Source organism: Erinaceus europaeus, chromosome 12 (assembly GCF_950295315.1).
Source record: "Erinaceus europaeus chromosome 12, mEriEur2.1, whole genome shotgun sequence".
In the NCBI taxonomy this organism is placed as follows: domain Eukaryota; kingdom Metazoa; phylum Chordata; class Mammalia; order Eulipotyphla; family Erinaceidae; genus Erinaceus; species Erinaceus europaeus.
The window spans coordinates 76,199,756-76,220,959 of NC_080173.1; the positions used below are offsets into that span (position 1 = coordinate 76,199,756).

General features: G+C 44.4%; 1 protein-coding gene across 1 annotated transcript; it reads right to left on the reverse strand.

Annotated features, from left to right (window-relative positions):
- Positions 1–1,072: 1,072 nt before the first annotated feature.
- PIGS (phosphatidylinositol glycan anchor biosynthesis class S) lies at positions 1,073–20,525 on the reverse strand. The gene is made up of 12 exons (XM_007530709.3): positions 20,397–20,525; positions 19,966–20,105; positions 19,762–19,873; positions 17,647–17,736; positions 17,237–17,328; positions 12,219–12,426; positions 10,549–10,691; positions 8,190–8,304; positions 6,979–7,124; positions 5,109–5,209; positions 2,639–2,849; positions 1,073–2,086 (listed from the first exon to the last, which is right to left on the reverse strand). Exons 1-12 carry the CDS (start codon positions 20,497–20,499, stop codon positions 1,811–1,813), a joined length of 1,737 nt encoding a protein of 578 aa, XP_007530771.2. The 5' UTR covers positions 20,500–20,525; the 3' UTR covers positions 1,073–1,810.
- Between the last annotated feature and the right edge of the window lie 679 nt (positions 20,526–21,204).

Below are 21,204 nucleotides of genomic sequence, written 5' to 3' on the forward strand. Positions count from 1 at the left end.
CCATTAACCCCCAATAAGATGATTTTTAATGTGTTCATCTATTTATGGAACAGAGAACCAGAATGTCATCTTATTTTTGTGTCTTCACCAGGGCTTCCCTGCCCTAGGGTGACTTTTTCAGATAGAGTGAAAGAGACCACAGCACTGAAGCTTGTTCCAATGCAGTGAGGGCCAGGCTTAAACCTGGGTCACTCACATGGTGAAACAGTGCACTATCCCAGTGAGCCATTTTGTCAGTCCAGAGGATCACTTTAGCATATGTGGAGCTTGGAACGCAACTCTGGCCATCATGCTTGCAAGTTAGGTGCCTTGCCTGCTACAGCCCCTCCTGAGCTGCCTTCATCCATTTTTTCAATGTGTAGTCTAGGGATCCTGGCTATCTCTTCTTCTTCCTAACCATGCTGCCCTTTTCTCCATCATTCAAATGAGTTCATACCTCAGGGATTCTACCTGGGATGCTGTCCCCAGATGATCTCGTCCTTATTTCAGTCCAAATGTAATCTGCTTCAAAGGTGGTTCTTCTCACTCAATCTAAAGTACTAACAAAGCCCAACCCCCATCTTTATCTGATGTTTTTCTTTCTAATGTTATCCTAATTTGGTCACTGACTCTTCCCCCAAAAGATCAGTTCAGTGGAAGCTAATCTTTGTTCTCTTATCATTTCCCAGTAGCTGTAGCCCAGTATATGTATAATTTACTAATAAAGAGAAAAGAACCAGAGCACCGCTCTAACATATACAGTTCTTGAGATCAAACTGGGGGCCTTGTGAAGCAAGTCCATGAGCCACCTCCCTGGGACACCATTTCAACTTTTTAATTGATGAATTAGTATCTGAGGGCTGATACAAAAGCACAAGCTATTTTCTCCCTGACCTCCTGCTAAAAATCAGAAGTAAATTCTATCAGCCTTGATGCTAAACTTACCTTTCTAGCCACTAAAGCCTACCTGCCACCCCTCCCCAGGTCAAACAGGGATAAAGGGCATATGATCAGGGTGAAACAAGGTGGGCCCAGGAAGACAGATACTAGGAAATCATTACTTACACATGAATGAAGAGGTGTCCATACTTCCTATGTTCCAATTCATATTCAACCAATGTTTATTGAAAGCCTAGATACTTTCACACATGTTTATCACACTTAATTCTCATAGCCACCTTGTAAGGTAAGGTATCATTAGTGCCATTTTAACAAATGAAAAGTTGAGGCTCAGAAGGTTTTAAGAAGTTGATCCAAAACTCCCCAGATGATAAGTGCAGAAACCAGGGATGTTTCCCAAGTCACCACACTGCCTCTATGACAAGATGAAGAGAACCTCTGTCATATGTACAGCAGCAGGTCTGAGCTGCTGTCTTCTGAACTCCTGCTAGGCTGTACCCAACAGGAGTCACCGTCAGGAGGGAAGGATCTCTACCTGTCCCCTTCCATGACAATGCCAGGGCTTTCCTGAGGGATTAGAGAGAAACACAGAGGGAGGGGGGCAGGAACACAGCCCAGGGCTTCCCTCTAATGCTTCCTCTCAGTTCAAGGACTGTGAGGAACACAGCAGAACAAGGTGCCCTGCTGCAAAGGGAGACAAGTTCAAGCCAATTGATGTGACTTTTGAGAAGGGGGGTTAGGGAGGAATTTGCGTCAGAGACATAGGAAGGAAAGGGCTAATCAACCCATCGTGGAGTATTGTTGTTTGGTTGCTAGCAGGCAGTGGAGGAGACCAGTTGTCATTCATGGCAAGCACCACTAATGTGCCTCTCAATCTAATACCACCCATACTGGCCAGACGGGAAGGCTTTCTACTGAGATACTACCCTGTTCAGTCTGTCTTCTCGGGCTTTTTCCAGGATTTGCGTGTCTCTAGGAAGATCTTGACCAGGGACAAGAGGATAGGCACAGCCATAGGCAGAAAGAGTGGGATGTAGATGGCAAACTTCTGGTCATCAGGGAAGTAGAGGAGATGGAGGAGTGAGGGGTCAAAGAAGGCACGTTCTGAGCATGTCACTGCTTCCTGGCTGGCAGCAAAGGCAGAAGCCAGCTGCCCAGAAGCCAACTCCTCTGCTGCCTTCTGGACTGCAGCTACAGCTCTGTACACCTAGGAAGAGGGCACAAATTATTATTATCCATTCAGTTCTAAGCATCTGTATGTATAGGGTCTGTGGGAGGTAGAATATGGTGCTGGATTTTGCTCTCTTTCTGTGGGAGGTTGCAGGGGGCTGGATGGTGGTGCACCTGGTTGAACATACAAGTAGTAATGTCTAATGACCCTGGTCCCTACCAGCAGAGGGAAAGCTTCACAGGTGATGAAGCAGGACTGTAGGTGTCTTTTTCTCTCCCCTACTCTATCTGCCCTTCACTCTTGATTTCTCTCTGCCTCTATCCAATAAATTATGAACAAATAAAATATTTTAGGATATACAGAGGTCAATATAAAAGGGTTAAGGTCTATTTTCTTAAGTCTACTTAAAACCTTACATTCCCATAGGGAGTACTGCTGGGGAGTTGGTAATGCCTTCTAGAGGAAGCTCTAAAAGAAAGGCATGCCACACATCCCCTGAACCTCACATGGCTCTCTGGTTTCACCACCCCCTGACACAAACTGGCCACTCTAATTCCAGGCCACTGAATCCATCCCCTGCCGGCTTACCTCAGATGCCACATCATCCTTGATGACGATATTGCTGATCTTGCCCAGAAGTTGAGCCAGGGAAGTGAGAGTGGTGGTGGCTGTGGCCAGGTTCTCCACTGACCGAGCCCAGAGCAGCCGGTCTAGCTCCCAGGTCATTAACCCTTCACTCTGAGGCCCTGCAAACAGGCATTTTGGAGGCAACTGGGGCTGAGCAATCCCAAAGAGCAGCCTGTAGAAATAGTGAACAGAAGGTGGGAGAAGATGGCTAAGATTCCAAGAGTCACTTCTAGTGATTTTCATTCTAACCGGAGACTGTGAAGGTTGGAGGGAAGTGCCTTGGAGCCCTGGGAGGGCTGAGCGACAACACTAAACAATCCTGAACTCCAAGCTCTGCTTCAACAAATACTTTTGTTTCTATCTGTGTCTATATTAGACTTTTGAGATTTTGCTTTTAAGGGGTTCTATGGCTAACATATTTTTCAAAACACCAATTTCAGGGCAGAAGTGCATAGTATAATGCAAAGAGACTCTCATGCCTGAGGCTCCAAAGTCCTAGGTTCAATCCCCTACACCACCATAACTGAACAGTGCTCCAGTAAAAAACACACAACTTAGTTGGCCCTTATATTGTTCAACATAGGACTATCAGTAGTCAGACGGCATAGAATTAACAACTAGCGGCTTGGGAGAAGTTCAGTGGGTAAAGCACTGGACCCTCAAGCATGAGATCCTGAATTTGATCCACAGTACAGTATGTGCTCTGGTTCATGCTCTCTCCCTCTCTCCCATTAATAACTACAGAGGCAGAAAGAGAATAAGAGAGGGCCAGGTAGTGATGCATCTGGTTACAGTGCACAAGAACCTGCCTGGCCCCAGCAACAGGTATTTTCTTGGTCTTTTTTTGTTTGTTTGTTCATTTTGTTTTGGGTTTTGTTTGTTTCTGTGTGTGTTTTCCCCAAAATTTTAATTATTTATTAATTCTGGGTAGAGACAGAGAAACTGAAAGAGGGGGTAGATGTAGGAGACAGAGATAGACACCTACACACTGCTTTACCACTTGCAAAACTTCCCCTCTGCAGGTGGGACTGGGAGCTTGAACTGCAGGCCCTGGGCAGGGCCACCACCAGCCCGCCCTCAACAACAGGTATGTTCTTCCACATACCTATTCACACTCAGTGGACCTAACTTGACATTCATGAGTCTATTCTTCTTGTTCTTTCTTTTTCCTTTTTAATTTTTTATGTTTATTTCTTTATTTTCCCTTTTGTTGCCCTTGTTTTTTATTGTTGTGACTATTGTTATTGTTATTGATATCGTCATTATTAGACAGGACAGAGAAATGGAGAGAGGAGGGGAAGACAGAGGGGGAGAGAAAGACAGACACCTGCAGACCTGCTTCACCGCCTGTGAAGCGACTCCCCTGCAGGTGGGGAGCTGGGGGCTTGAACCAGGATCCTTACGCAGGTCCTTGCATTTCGCGCCACCTGCACTTAACCCCTGTGCTACCTCCGGACACCCTCTATTTTCTTTTTAACCACAGCAATGCTCAACTGTGGCTTATGATGGTGTTAGGGACTGAATTTAGGACCTCAGAGTCTCAGCCATGAGTCTTTTTTTGCGTAATAATTATACTATCTCCCCTGTTCTCATGAGTCTGTTTTTAAAACAGTCTTCATCAGCAACTAGTCCTTTTTAGGAGGAGGATAAACAAATGCTTAGAAAACTTTCTTGGGGGGAGTCAGGCAGTAGCATAATGGGTTAAGTGCATGCAGCGCAAAGTGCAAGGACCCACGTGAGGATCCCTGTTGAGCTCCCAGCTCCCCACCTGCAGTGGGGTCGCTTCACAAGCGGTGAAGCAGGTCTGCAGATGTCTATCTTTCTCTTCCCCACTCTGTCTTCCCCATCCTCTCTCCATTTCTCTCTGTTCTATCTAAAGAGAAAAAAAAAAAGAATATTGCACCAAAGTAAAAGACTCTGGGGTGGGTGGGGAGAATACAGGTCCATGAAGGATGATAGAGGACCTAGTGGGGGTTGTATTGTTATATGGGAAACTGGAGGAAAAAAAAAAGAAAACTTTCTTAGAGGAAGTTGGGTTAAGCGAAGTGGTGCAAAGCACAAGGACCGGCATTAAGGAGCCCGGTATGAGCCTCCAGCTCCCCACCTGCAGGGGAGTCGCTTCACAGGTGGTGAAGCAGGTCTGCAGGTGTCTATCTTTCTCTCCCCCTTTGTCTTTCCCTCCTCTCTCCATTTCTCTCTGTCCTATCTAACAACTACAACAATAATAATTATAATAATAAAAAACAATAACAAGGGCAACAAAAGGGAATAAATAAATAAATATTTAAAAAAAAAAAACTTTCTTGGTTTCCCTGAAGCTCTAGACACAGCCAAGGTATCCCTACCAGCTGAGATTTCACTCCTGTCAGTATACGCAACTGCAGTCAGACTCAGTAACCATGTCCCCAGGTGGAAAACCCCATCACCTCACCGCAACTGGGCCAGAAACACCTCCATCACACGCATCATGTCCACCTCAACTCTCACTGGCAGCTCTGAGCTGTTATAGGCTTTGGGGTTCACGTTGTACACCTGCAAGGAAAAACGAGGCTGCCACATCACACTGGATACTCTGCCCTTGATACTATGGAGAGCATAAGAGAGGCTAGGCTGGCATACCTGGTTTAGTGCATACATTATAATGCACAAAGACCTGGGTTCAAGCCCCTGGTCCCCACCTGCACGGGAAAAGCTTCACAAGTGGTGAAGCAGGGTTGCAGGTGTCTTTTTGTCTCTTTCTCTCTCTACCTCCTCCTTCTCCTCCTCTCTCAACTTCTCTCTGTCTCTAATAATAAACAAATTAAAAAAAAATTTTTTTTAAGTTTCTTTCCTTTAAAAATAAAGAGAGCAGGGAGTCGGGCAGTAGCGCAGTGGGTTAAGTGCATGTGGCGCAAAGTGCAAGGACCGGCATGAGGATCCCGGTTCAAGCCCCCAGCTCCCCACCTGCAGGGGAGTCGACTATATATATAAATAAATATATAAATATATAAATAAATAAAGTGAACTGTGGTCCAAGAGGTGGCACAGTGGATAAGGAATTGGACTCTCAAGCATGAAATCCTAAGTTCAATCCCCAGCAGCACATGTACCAGAGTGATATCTAGTTCTTTCTCTCTCTCCTATCATTTCTCATGGATCAATAAAAAATAAAAAAAACTTTAAAAATAAATAAAGAGCATAAGAGAAAAGGAAGACATATCCTATGCTCTTCAAGAATTAAAAATCTGGGAGTCAGGCGTTAGCGCAGCAGGTTAAGCACACAAGGCGCAAAGCACAACTATCAGCTGAAGGATTCCAGTTCAAATCCCCGGCTCCCCACCTGCAGGGGAGTCACTTCACAGGCAGTGAAGCAGGTCTGCAGGTCTCTCTCTTTCTCTCCCCCTCTATCTTCCCCTCCTCTCTCCATTTCTCTCTGTCCTATCTAACAACAATAATAACTACAACAACAATAAAAAACAGTAAGGATAACAAAAGGGGAAATAAATAAATATTTTTTAAAAAACAAAGAATTGGGAGTCGGGCGGTGGCGCAGTGGGTTAAGCGCACATGGCACAAAGCGCAGGGACCGGCGTAAGGATCCCAGTTCGAGCCCCCGGCTCCCCACCTGCAGGGGAGTCGCTTCACGGGCGATGAAGCAGGTCTGCAGGTGTCTATCTTTCTCTCCCCTCTCTCTCTGTCTTCCCCTCCTCTCTCCATTTCTCTCTGTCCTATCCAACAACAAAGCAACGTCAACAATGGCAATAATAACCGCAACGAGGCTGCAACAACTAGGGCAACAAAAAGGGGGAAAAAATGGCCTCCAGGAGCGGTGGATTCATGGTGCAGGTACCGAGCCCAGCAATAACCCTGGAGGAAAAAAAAAACAAAAAAAAAAACAAAGAATTACAAGCCTACTGGTAATTATTTTTGATTCCCTACTTTGAGGAGTTTTATATTAACTATCTCTATTTTCCCCTCAAGAGTTCTTTTAAAAGAGTTCTTTGTAACCTCATTTTAGAACTCCTACTTGTGAGAAACTATCAGGGAAAACAAAGTTCCCAACCCTGCAGGACTCCCACAAATAGGAACAAGACCTCTGATGTACAGAAGTGTCCTCAGTAAGTACAAAGTAATATGTGCAGAGGGTCACATTTTAGCAAGCACTGCTGCTGCAGAGAGGAACAAGTCCATAGTACCCTTCCTTCCTTGGTGTATGCCCCTCCCACAGACCACACAATGGTAGACACTAGGGGAACAAAACATGTCATCTCAGGGAATATCTGTGCCTGAAGCCTCTGAGGTCTCTCAAGGGTGAACATTACCATAATACCACCCCAACGGGGACTGTGGAAGGCGTTGGTGGCCACTGGAGCCCCATCCTTGTCTCGAATGTATAGAGGAGAGTGGGCAAGCTCAGGTACATAGAGCAGGAAGTTGAGCACAGGATAAAGGGAAGCAGCACTGGATCCTGTGGGACAAAGATAAAGGTAGTCAGAACACCATAACTTACTGGGTCACTCATTCTGGGTCTTGGTTTCCCCAAATGATAATTAATAGGGTATCCTCCAGCCCTGGGTTCTATAGCAAAGAACTTCTGAACAGTCTCCCTAGATGTGTCAATTAGATAAAGTGTAGATCTTAGTCCCAAAATTTCCATGGAACCTCCCCTCCCCTAATGTTCCTCCCTTGACTAATCTAAGGCAATATACTTAGCCACTGCACACTGTATCACATTACTATATCTAGTTTTATACATAAGTATAAATCTAGCCTCATGGGAGTAAGTAATCTGCTTACTATCCTTCAACAGCTAGTCATTCATACATACCACATTAAAGTCAGAACTCTTTACTGTGATCTTTTATGACCTGGAGTTTACCTGCCTGGCCAGTCTCATCTCTTTTGGTTCTTCGGTCACACAGCTTCCTGGATGTCTGCACACTCTTACTCTTGTACACAGAGGCTCACAGATCCCTTGCCTGAGATGCCCTTCTATCTCTGGACTCGGCACTGTCACAAAGTAGTCTCTTGGCCGATGTCTGCTAAACAACTTAATGAACAAAGTGGAATTTGCCATGTAACTCTTGATCTACAGTGGCCTGAAATTCCAACTAGTGATACTGTCACTTTGGTTTACCTGTACACAGGTGTGTTCATCCTTACACTTCCTAGGTTTTCCCCAAAAAATGAGAAGCTAGAATCCTAACTTCAAGGCTGCTCAACTTCAATCAACAGAAATGTCTGTTCACATTCTGTCTTCATGTACTTCTACTGTTGTCATCCCCATATGTGTGACCCTCTTTCTTAATGACTTTCAGGAATGATGCAACCTGTTCATTCATTCTTAGGAAGTATTTAGTAAATGCTTTTAGAATATGACGGTATACAGATGAAAAGGAACCCAAATGCCCAGCATCTTCAAGTGAAATCAACCAGGGAACCATCACTGTAGACAGCCTGTCTTCAACCCTATGCTGGGCCTTGAGAGTCCCTCCCCAGTCAGGCAGAAAGACCTTCAGCCTTAGAATCTCACCCAGGCGGGACTCCACTGGGTTGATGACATGAGGGAGGCTGTGTGCAGCCAAGTAGTAACTAGAGGAAGCTGGATCAAAGCGGGGGTTTACTCCCAACACTGCGTAGTAAAGGATCTGTACAATAAAAAGGGAGAAGGTTATTTTGCTCATCAATTTATAGTCCACTTCCATAAAAAATATATATATATTTGTAGTCTGGGAGATGGTGCAGTGGATAAAGCACTGGACTCTCAAGCATGAGGTTCTGTTTTTAATCCCCAGCAGCACTTGTACTTTCTCTCTCCCTTTCTCTCCTCCTATCTGTCTCATTAATAAACAAATAAAATCTTTTGGAAAAAAATAAACAAAAAAATATTTGAGATACCTTTAAAAAATACAATTAGGAGGTCAGGCAGTGGCAAACCTGGTTGAGTGTACCTGTTAACATGCACAAGGACCCAGGTTGAAGCCCCCACTCCCCAACTGTGAGGGAACTCTATTCATGAGAAGTGAATCAGGTGTACAGGTGTCCATCTTTCTCTCTCCCCTATACTTCCCCCTCTCTTCTAAATTTCTCTCAAACTGTCCTATCAAATAAAATAGGAAGAAAGGAAAAAATGGCCACCAGAAGCTGTGGGTTTGTAGTGCTGGCACCAAGCTCCAATAACCCTGATGAAAAAAAAAAAATTAAGACATGGCAAAATATAAGAGATAGAATCAGGGTTGAGAGAATGTTGATAAAATTAAGCAAAACATGAGTAAAGTTAATATAATAAATGCATGCTTTGAAAAAACACATATTTTACCAGGCTTTTTAAAACAATCTAAACAAAAAGAACAACAACCAAGAAGGATGACAGAGGACCTAGAGGGGGTTGTATTGTTATATGGAAAACTTAGAAATGTTATGCATGTACAAACTACTGTATTTACTGTCAAATGTAAAACATTAACTCCCAATATAGAAATTTAAAAAAAAAAGAACAACAAATAGCAGAATTCAGTGTCCAAAAGATAAAATAAGTGAAAAATTCAAAAGTAATTATTCCCACTCCCAAGAACTGATAGGATTCCTCCTGCTCAGCTCTCACTATTGGTGGTGTTGGAAATTAAACCTGGAATATCTTAAATGCAAGTCCTGTGCACAACTCCACTATGTACCTAGATTTCACCATATCTTTATTATTACTACATTAATATATTTCAGGAAGCTTTTTTGTTTGTTAATACATTCCTTATGTATGGAGTTATACCCCTGTTATCTGATAATTTTGTAAATCAATATTAAATCACTAATAAAAATTTAAAGAATAATAAAAACTTTTTTAAAATTTATTTATTTATTTATTCCCTTTAGTTGTCCTTGTTGTAGTTATTACTGTTGTTGTCATTGAAGTCATAGTTGTTGGATAGGACAGAGAGAAATGGAGAGAGGAGGGGAAGACAGAGAGGAGAGAAAGACAGACACCTGCAGACCTGTTTCACCGCCTGTGAGGCGACTCCCCTGCAGGTGGTGGGGGGGGGAAGCTCAAACCAGGATCCGGGATCCTTAGGCCGGTCCTTGTGCTTTGCGCCACCTGCGCTTAACCTGCTGCGCCACCACCCGACCCCCAATAAAAACTTTTTTAAAATACATTCCTTGTTGCCCTGGAGATGGCACAGTGGATGGAGCATTGAACTTTCAAGCATGGGGTCCCAAGTTCAATCCCTGACATCACATGTGTCAATGATACTCTAGTGTTCCTCCCTCTCTCTCCCTCTCTCTCTCTCTCCCTCCCCCTTTCACCTCTCTCATAAGTAGATAAATATTTTTAAAAGGGAAGAAAATATATTCCTTGTTTGTTGAGAATTTTTTTATCTTTATTTATTTATTGGATAGAGACAGCCAGAAATTGAGAGGGAAGGGGTGATAGAGAGGAAGAGAGAGACACCTGCAGCCCTGCTTCACCTCTCGCGAGGCTTCTCCCCTGCAGGTGGGGACCGGGGGCTTGTACCTGGGTCCTGGAGCACTGTAACATGTGCACTCAAACTAGGTGCACCACCACCCAGCTCCCCCCCCAAAAAAAAAAACATTCTGTAAGGAATGTAAAAAGTAAGAAATGTAAACATGTAAAAGAAAGAAAGAAAACAAGGAGAAGGACGAGGAAGCCCAAGGGGTGGTATAGTGAACAGCACACTGGTCTCTCAAGACTGAGAGCCTGAGCTCATCCCTGGCATTGCAGGTGTCAGTGGGCCACTCTGCCATGTCTTTTCTCTCTCCCGTCTTCCCCCCTGATAAATAAATTATATCTTTACAAGTAACGGTGAAATTAAATTAAATTGAAAAAAGAAAAGGATGGTGCAGCCAGGAGATGGCTCTTCAGCATGACTTCATCTCACCTGGGAGTCCACAGAGATATTGCCTGCAACACTGAGGGTGTTCAGGAAGGGCTGGACATAGCGCTGGACAGCCCCCTCAATGTCCCAGTGGACATCATGGGATTTAGGGTCTGGGTTGAGCAAACTGAAGGTGACTTCATAGCCTATAGAAACAGAAATCAAGACAGTGAGAGGGTTCTGTGGATCAACCTATACCTGTGGCTGAGCTAAACTTGTTTCTCCTCTGAAGTTATCATCATGGAACCAAAGGGAAAGGTAAAATTGGGAGGAGGAACACCGTGCTTTTAAGAAAAAGTTGAGAGGGTCAGGCGGTAGTGCAGCGGGTTAAGTGCACATGGTGGCAAAGCGCAAGGACCAGCACAAGAGTCCCGGTTTGAGCCCCCAGCCCCCCACCTGCGGGGGAGTTGCTTCACAAGCGGTGAAGTAGGTCTGCAGGTGTCTATCTTTCTCTCCCCATCTCCCCTCCTCTCTCAACTTCTCTCTGTCCCATCCAACAACAACAACATCAGTGGCAACAATAGCAATAACGACAACAAGGACAACAAAATGGGAAAAAATGGCCTCAAGGAGCAGTGAATTCCTAGTGCAGGCACTGAGCCCCAGTAATAACCCTGGAGGCAAAAAAGAAAAGAAAAATTTGGGGTTGGGTGGTGGTGCACCTGGTAAGCGCACAAGTGACAATGTTCAAGAATGTGGGCTCAAGCCCCTGGTCCCCATCTGCAGGGAGGAAGCTTCACAAGAAGTGAAGCAATGGGGCCTGCTGGTGGCACAGCTGGTTAAGTGCACACATTACCGTGTGCAATAACCCAGGATTCAAGCTCCTCGCCCCCACCTGCAGGAATAAAGCCCCACGAGTGGTGAAGTAGGGCTGCAGGTGCCTCTCTGTCTCTTTCCTTCTCTCTGTCTCCCCTCTCCCCTCTCAATTTCTATCTCTATCCAATAATAAATTAAAAAAAAAAAAAAAAAGAAAGAAGTGGGAGTCAGGCGATAGCACAGCAGGTTAAATGGCGCAAAGTGGCCAAAGTGCAAGGGCCAGCATAAGGATCCCAGTTCAAGCCCCTGGCTCCCCACCTACAGGGGAGTTGTAAGGAACTCGGTTCGAGCCCCCCACCCCCACCCCCACCTCCAGGGGAGTCGCTTCACAGGTGGTGAAGCAGGTCTGCAAGTGTCTATCTTTCTCTCCCTCTCTCTGTCTTCCCCTCCTCTTTCCATTTCTCTCTGTCCTATCCAACAACAACAACATCAATTGCAACAACAATAATAACTACAGGGAGTCGGGTGGTAGCGCAGCGGGTTAAGCGCATGTGGAACAAAGCGCAAGGACCAGCATAAGGATCCTGGTTCGAGCCCCCGGCTCCCCACCTGCAGGGGAGTCACTTCACAGGCAGTGAAGCAGGTCTGCAGGTGTCTGTCTTTCTCTCCCCCTCTCTGTCTTCCCCTCCTCTGTCCATTTCTCTCTGTCCTATCCAACGACGACGACATCAATAACTACAACAATAAAACAAGGGCAACAAAAGAGAATAAATTTTAAAAAATAATAATAATAATAACTACAACAATAAAATAATAAGGGCAACAAAAGGGAATAAATAAATAAATATAAAAAATATTTTTTAAAAAAGTGTTGGTTCTTCAAAAAAAAAAGTTAAGCAGGGCTGCAGTCACCTTACCCAAGCTGGACTTCAGAGGCCTCCTCTTATCAGAGCTCCACTTGTCCTCTGAAAGGTGGTCCGCCAAGGCTGCCGCAAGCACATCCTCTGTCAAAGACATGGCCTGGGCTACTTGGATTATGCGGCGGCCAATGATGTTAAAGGCCTCCCGGTGCATTAACCCCCGCACCACGGCAGTCCTCTTGGGCCCAATGTAGCTCATCATGTCCTGTGAGGCACAGCAATCAGAGAGTGTCCGTGGCTCAGGGAAGAAACAGAGGAACACCCTGACTCCTGTCTTTCTGAATCTGGCTTTTGCCACTGACCAACCAGCCTGTATCTCTTTGTAGAGTTAAAGTGAACAATTAGTTCTGTGTTCTTGAGCTATTAGTGGGTATATATGAGTGGTTTCTTTCTGTTCCTTTCTCCTTCCCGGTAGGCATGAATTCAGACATTACCTAAATCTTCATAGACAACATGGTGAGCAAGAAAGCCAGAACAAAGCGCTGGAAAGTCTTATATAAGTAGGTGGCACATGGCAAAGAGTCAAAAGGACAATCCAAATGCCCATCAGCAACAGAATGGGCAAATTGTAATATTTACATAATGAAACATTACATGGGACTTTAAGGAAACACAAAAGATTCAGTCTCTCACCATGAATGATTTTCTCAAATATAAATGATGAACAATATTAACATCACAGAACATGTGCTATAATCTACTATTTACATTAAGTTAAAAAACATTTTAATCGGGGCCAGGCAGTGGCATACCCAGTTGAGTGCATGTTACTCAGGGTTAGGCCCCATTAAAACAACAGAAACTTCACAAGCAGCGAAATAGTACCGCAAGTGTTCCCCCCACTCTCTCTCTCTCTCTCTTTTTACATATTTATTAATAAGGAGGCGTGGGAGAGAATGACCAGAACACTGCTCAGCTTGGTTTATGGTGGTGTGGGACCTCAGAGACTCAGGTATGAAATTTCTTTGTGTAACCATATGCTGTCTCCCCAGCCTTCTCTCTCTCTCCCTTTCTATCACCCCCTCCCCTCTCAGTTTCCCTTGTCTCTACCCAAAATAAATAAATAATAAAATATTTTAAAAGCATTTAAGTAAGCATATTGTCAATGGAGATATAACATATATGATCAAATAAAAGATGATACATACAAAATGTGGTCAACTTGGTCTAAATGGGAAAGGGATGTAACAATGGGGGTGCAGAATTACAAATATAGTACTATTTGCAAGCTAGGTGTGGATAAACAGATGCTCATTACAGCATTCTTTCATCAGAATCTGGGAGGCGGCATAGTGGATAAAGTATTGGACTCTCAAACATGAGGTTCCAAGTTCAATGCCTCACATCTAATGTACCATCTAGTACTTTAAATAAGTCTTTAAAAAGTATTCATTCCAGAGAGTCGGGCGGTAGCATAGCGGGTTAAGTGCACGTGGCACAAAGCTCAAGGACCGGCCTAAGGATGCCGGTTTGAGCCCCCAGCTCCCCACCTGCAGGGAAGTGGCTTCACAGGCGGTGAAGTAGGTCTGCAGGTGTCTGTCTTTCTCTCCCCATCTTCCCCTCCTCTCTCTATTTCTCTCTGTCCTATCCAACAACGACGACATCAATAACAATAAGAACCACAATAAAAAAACAAGGGCAACAAAAAGGGAATAAAATTAATTAATTAATTTTTTAAAAAGTATTCATTCCCAGGAGTCGGGCGGTAGTGCAGCGGGTTAAGCGCACATGGCGTAAAACCCAAGAACCGACGTAAGGATCCCAGTTCAAGTCCCCAGGTCCCCACCTGCTGGGGAGTTGCTTCACAAGCGGTGAAGCAGGTCTGCAGGTGTCTATCTTTCTCTGCCCCTCTCTGTCTTCCCCTCCTCTCTCCATTTCTCTCTGTCCTATCCAACAATGACAACATCAATACTACAACAATAAAACAACAAGGACAACAGAAGGGAATAAATATTCATTCCTTTTATCAGTGTTTCCTTTTTATAAATAAAATAAAATATTAAAAAAAGTATTCATTCCCACGTCAGGATCCCAGTAAGGGGAGAGTCGCTTCACGAGGTAAAGCAGGTCTGCAGACGTCTATCTTTCTCTCCTCCCTCCACTTGATTTCTCTGTTCTATCTAACAACAACAACAGCAATAACAATAACAACAAGGGCAACAAAAATGGGAAAAATGGCCTCCAGAAGCAGTGGATTCACAGTGACAGCACTGGGCCCCCCAGTGATAACCTTGGAGGCAAAAAAAAAAAAAAAAAAGTATTCTTTTTTATATGAACTAAATAAATGGGAGTCGGGCGGTAGTGCAGCGGATTAAATGCATGTGGCGCGAAGCGCAAGGACCGGCGATAAGGATCCCAGTTCGAGCCCCTAGCTCTCCACCTGCAGGGGAGTCGCTTCACAGGCAGTGAAGCAAGACTGCAGGTGTCTATCTTTCTTTTTCCCTCTCTGTATTCCCCTTCTCTCTCCATTTCTCTCTGTCCTATCCAACAACGATGACATCAATAACTACAACAATTAACTATAACAACAATAAAAAAAAGGGCAACGAAAGAGAAAATAAATAAATAAATATTAAAAATTAAAAAAAAATAACTATACAAATATTAAAAAAAAAACTGGTAGGGATTGAATCCAGGCCTCATACATATAGAGCACGTACTATACAATTCACTTGAGATGGAGCTCAGTTGTATCGTACATGCTCTATATGTATGAGGCCTGGATTCAATCCCTACCAGCTTTTTTTTTTAAATATTTTATTTATTTAATTAATGGAAGAGATATATAGGGGGCAGGTGGTGGCGCACCTGGTTAAGTGCACATGTTACAATGTGCAAGGATGCGGGTTCAAGCCCTTGGTCCCCACCTGCAGGGGGAAAGCTTTGCAAGTGGTGAGGCAGTATTGCAGGTGTCTCTCTGTCTCTCTACCCCTCCCCTATCAATATCTCTCTGTCTCTATCCAGTAATAAATAATATTATTTTTTTAAAAAAGAGAGAGGGCAAAGGATAGATATCATAATGGTTATGCAAAGAGACTCTCGTGCCTGAGGCTCTGAAGTCCCAGTTTCAATCCCCTGTACCACCATAAGCTAGAGCAGAGCAGTAAAAAAAAAAAAAAGAGGAGATAGAGACAGAGTAAAAGATAAAATACAGAGATAAAGAGAGATCAGAAGTGGTCCGGGAGGTGGCGCAGTGGATAAAGCATCAAACTCTCAAGTATGAGGTCCTGAGTTCAATCCCCGGCAGCACATGTACCAGAGTGATGTCTGGCTCTTTCTCTCTCCTCCTATGTTTCTCATTAATAAATAAATAAAATCTTAAAAAAAAAAGAGAGAGAGAGAACAGAAAACTGATCAGCTCTGGCTTGTGGTGGCACTGGGTATTGAATCTGAGACCTCAGAGGCTTAGGCATGAGTCCCAAAGCTGAGACTTTAACTCAGAACCTCATGCTTGAGAATCTAGATCTTATAATCCAGTGCACCACCTCCGGGGTCAATTTGTCTTTTTTTTTTTTTTAATGCAATACCAGGGAATGAAATTAGGGCCCTGAATATACACAATAATATTAAATGCCTTCTGGGATCCAGTTTTTTCCCCTTTTTATTTAAAAAAAGATGAAAGGAAGAAAGAGACGGGATACTTAACACCACCCTAACATCTGTAAAGCTCTTTTTTTACCCTCAGGTGATACAGGGCTCAAACCCACAGCCTCATGCATAGTAAGGTGCACCACTACATAAATTAAGCTATCTTTTTTTTAAAGTCATATGAATTTATTTATTTATTATTTATTATCCAATAGAGATATGAGAGAAATTGAGAGGGGAGGGGGAGATAGAGAGTGAGAGAGACAGAGAGGCTCCTGTAACACTACTTCACCACATGTGAAGCTTTCCCCTTGCAGGTGAGAACCTGGATCCTTAAGCTCTGTAATGTGAGTGCTTAACCAGGTGCGCCACCATCTGGCTCTGGTAAACTATCTTTAGTAGAAATGCTGTAAGTATATGGTTCAGCAGCCTGAGAAAATCAAGTGTTGGACTTTCAGGCACAAGGTCCTGAGTTTGATTCCAAGTTTGATAGCCTGTTTATGCCAGAATAAAGTTACGAGAGGTGGCACAGAGGATAAAGCACTGCATTCTCAAGCATGAGGACCTGAGTTTAATCCCCAGCAGCACATGTACCAGAGTGATGTCTGGTTCTTTCTCTCTCTTTCCTATCTTTCTCATTAGTAAATAAAATCTTTAAAAAAAAAAAAAAAAAGAAAGTTACAATTCTATTTCTCTCATTAATAAATAATTCTTTTAAAAAATGTATTATATAATATATACATATATATATATATATATACACACACACACATATACACAAAGCTTCACAATGGTGAAGCAATACTGCAGGTGTCTCTGTCTCTGCCTATCTATCCCCCTTCCCTCTCAACTTCTCCCTATCCTATCAAAATAAATAAAGAATAAGCATACATATATATATTTGGGAATCAGCCTGGGAGGTAGTATAAAGGTAAAACACTTGACTTACATGCATGAAGTCCCAAATTTGACCCCAATAATGCTCTGGACTTCTCTCTCTCTTTCAATTTCTCAGTAATAAAATAAATCTTGAAAACTATTTGGAGAAGTTTCTGTAGCAAAGGAAATAAACGGGCAGTAACACCGCTAGAAAGCGGTGAGGGGGGCCGGGTAGTGGCGCACCTGGTTGAATGCACATGTTGTGATGCTCAAGGACCTGGGTTCGAGCCCCCAGTGCCCATCGGCAGGGGGAAGCTTTGCAAGTGGTTCTGAAGCAGGGCTTCAGGTACCCTCTGTCTCTTTTCCTCTCTGTCTCCCCATTCCTCTCAATTTCTGGCTGTCTTTACCCAATAAATAAATAAAGATAATTTTTTAGAAAGAAAGGAAGAAAGAAAGAATGGAAGAAAGAAAGAAAAGAGAGAAAGGTGAGGTAGAAAAGAATGAACTAAAGGGATATGGCAATGCTACAGCCTTCCTGCTCACCCTACCTGAGGGAGAAGTGAGGAGTGTTCAGAGATCACATACACAGTCAGGGAGCCCTCTACTTGCTTTTGTGGCTCAGTTAACATGGATGCTGCCTCTGGGGAGAAGAACAGGCATCATAAGCAAAAGCAACATTTCCTCTCCCCCAACTTCCTCCACCTCCCACTCACACACCCTGACTATACTGGCAAAGCTTGTCCCTCAATGACCCAGGCTGAAACACAAACGTTACAATATGCAAGGACCCGTGTTCAAACCCCCAGTCCCCACCTGCGGGGGGAAAGCCTCATGAGCAGTAAAGCAGGGCTGCAGGTGTCTCTTTTCCTCTTTAGCTCTGCCTTCTCTCTCGAGTTCTGTCTCTATCCAATAAATAAGTAGAAATTTTTTTAAATGGTGTGATCATCCCTTCTGCTACCTTGCACACTGCCCAATGACAGAGCCTCTTCCTCATGGTCCAAAGCTCTCCGATAGGCCTTCTGGAAACGGCACTTGATTTTCATTTTGTCTGAATGGCAAAGAAAGAAGCATAAGGAGAAGAACAAAGGTCAGACTTCGGCCAGCATTCCCAGCCTTAATTCTAACCTGCCCAGCATGTACGGACAGGGAGAGAACTGTGGAGACAGACCACAGAGTTACCGTCAAGAGCTGAGCAGTGCTGTGCTAACAAAGAAGGAAAATAAAAAGAAGCTACAGTCAATTCTAAAGATTTCTGATGGACGACTTTAACACACAGCATTTTAGGGGCTGGCTAATGGTGTACCTGGTAAAGTGCATGTGTTACCATGTGCAGGGACCCAGGGATCCTGTAGGGGGAAAGCTTCACAACGGATGAAGCAATGATGCAGGTCTCTCTCTGTCCCTATCTATCTATCTATCTATCCCCCCCTTCCCTTTCTTTTTTTTTATATATATTTATTTTATTTATTTATTCCCTTTTGTTGCCCTTGTTGTTTTATTGTTGTAGTTATTATTGTTGTTGTCGTTGTTGGATAGGACAGAGAGAAATGGAGAGAGGAGGGGAAGACAGAGAGGAGGAGAGAAAGATAGACACCTGCAGACCTGCTTCACCGCCTGTGAAGCGACTCCCCTGCAGGTGGGGAGCCGGAGTTCGAACCGGGATCCTTATGCCGGTCCTTGTGCTTTGCGCCACCTGCACTTAACCCGTTGCGCTATAGCCCGACTCCCCCCACCCCTTCCCTTTCAATTTCTTTCTATCCTACCAAAATAAAGAAAGAGTAAACATACAACTCTTCACCACTTCCACCTGCCAGGTTCTTGCCTCTGCTTGTGCCTATATCACCTTCAGCTTGAAGTGCCCTCCACAGGGAAATCTATTACACTATTCACTATGTAGATAGGTAGAATGATTCTTTTGGCACATGCCCCCCAAATTCAATTAAATGAACACTCTTTGTAAAAACAAGACACACATACACTTAATGACAACAAGTATATATAGTTTCATTAAAGTCAGTAGGCAATAACAACAAAACATGTTCTTAATAAAGTTTTTTTTTCAAAAAAAAAAAGTCAGTAGGAAAACAGGGTTTTCCTGCTATCTCTTCATTCAGATCAGTTTTTTAAGTTCATGACCAATGTAATAAGAAAAATAAATAAATAAAATGTCTTTGAAAGAAATAACATGGTTACTTCTTAAGTAGCAAATTAAAAAATAATTAATTATGGGGAGTCCAGCGGTAGCACAGTGGGTTAAGAGCACATGGCGCAAAGTACAAGGAGCAGCATAAGGATCCTGGTTCGAGCCCCCAGCTCCCCACCTGCAGGGGAGTTGCTTCACAAGCTGTGAAGCAGGTCTGCAGGTGTCTATCTTTCTCTCTCCCTTTGTCTTCCCCTCCTCTCTCCATTTCTCTCTGTCTTATCCAACTACAATGACATCAATAACAACAATAACTACAAAAATAAAACAAGGGCAACAAAAGGGAAAAAAAATAAATATTAAAAAATTGTTTTAATCATGAAACTATTAGAACTAGTAAGATGAGTAGATCCAATAAACATTAGCGATAACAGGTAGAAAACTACTCATTTTTTAAAACCAACGACAATAATAAAGAGCAAAAATTTCCTCGGGGATAAGTGTACAAAACTGTAAAAAAGAACTGGGGGTGAGGGGTACAGGGGGGGCAAGTGATAGCGTACTCAGTTGAATATACCACATTACCTACCATGCACAAAAACCCAAGATAAGCCCCTGGTGGGAGTGGGGACTTCACAAGTGGTGAAGCATTGTTGCCAGTGTCTCTCTCTCTCTCTTTCTATTTTCCCTTCTCCTCTCAATTTCTCTCTGCCCTATCAAATTAAGTAAATAAATAATTCTGTGTACACTTAACCAGTGTGTCACCGCCTGGTTTATTCATCCCGGGATGAATAAAACCACTACACTGTTCATTCAGACAGAGATTTTTTTTTTTTTTTAATAACCTGAGACACCTAATCTCCTCCCACACCTAACCCATCTCTGGACTGAGATCAGTCCAAAAAAAAAAAAAAAAAGTAGCCAGGGACTTACATTTCAAAGGGATCTCTCTCTCATGCACAACGGTGAAGGGCAGCTTCTGCTGGTCGTCCAGCGGCACTGACTCGCGGGCAAACACGACAGTGATGGGCACCATAAGCCGAAGCTTAGAGAAGCAGCATCAAGACAATGAGCAGAGTCTCCACCTTGCCGGTGGGCGGTCAGCCCCTGCGAAGCCTCCCCCCACGGCGGTCTCACCTGCAGGGCGTTTAGCCCACTGATCTGGGAGTAAGGCAGCGGGGCCCGGTAGGTCTCCGTGGTCTTCCACCAGAGCGGCAGCCCCAGCAAGATAGCCACCGCGGCGAAGAAGAGGGCAGCGCGCTTGCCACGGACCACCTCTGGGGGCAAAGGGTGACCGACTGAGGCGCCGGGAGAGGGCTCGGCTGCCCGTCGCACCCCAAAAGCGGAGGAGCCCTGGCAACCAGTACTGAGGCTCCCGGCGCGGCATCGCAAAGCTCCCCACGCGAGGTACCTGGCCAAAGTCTGATGGTATATTCTGTTGGAAGCAAGCATCCACCCCCAGTCCACCGGACCTATGGCTCACCCACCCTCTTTCCCACCATTCCCACCCTAGTATTCTTCCCTGGCAGTCGGCAAAGTGCAGGGCCCCCATGCGACTCTCACCGCACCTAGGTCCGTAGCTGCTGCCCCGGGAGCCGCCATACTGGCTTCCGGCAGCACTGGCTCCGAGAGGCGGGGCTGTGTCCGTCTCCCCCAATCAGAGGCCCGCATGGAGGGAGGTGGGACCACGGCAGTGATCGCGGCCAATCACGAGCGCACTCCAGCGGACAGGCAGTGGAAAGCAGGAGAACGATGGCTGCGACTGCGTGGAGCAGCGCAAATCAAAAAAAAAAGGAGCCTTACCTGAGCACCCAGGGGCCTTGGGGATGCGGGGATTAATCAATCCCCTCTGCCTTGTAAGAAATACTCTTATGGAGGTTGGGCGGTAGCGCAGCGGGTTAAGCGCAGGTGGCGCAAAGCTCAAGGACCAGCAAAAGGATCCCGGTTCGAGCCCCCGGCTCCCCACCTGCAGGAGAGTCGCTTCACAGGCGGTGAAACAGGTCTGCAAGTGTCTATCTTTCTCTCCCCCTCTCTGTCTTCCCCTCCTCTCCATTTCTCTCTGTCCTATCCAACAACAACGGCATTAATAACAACAAGAGCAACAAGGGCAACAAAAGTGGGGGAGGGGGATAGATAGCCTCCAGGAGCAGTAGATTCGCAATGCCTGAACCGCATCCTAGCAATAACCCTGGAGGCAAAAAGAAAAGAAAGAAAGAAGGAAAAGAAAAACACTCTTAGCCCCAACTCTGCAGTCGTCACATTTAAGGCTCTTTTTTTTTTCTTTCTTTTTTTTTTTTTTTTTTTTTTTGACTCCAGGGTTATCGCTGGGGCTCGGTGACTGCATTACAAATCCACTGTTCTTGTAGCTATTTAGCT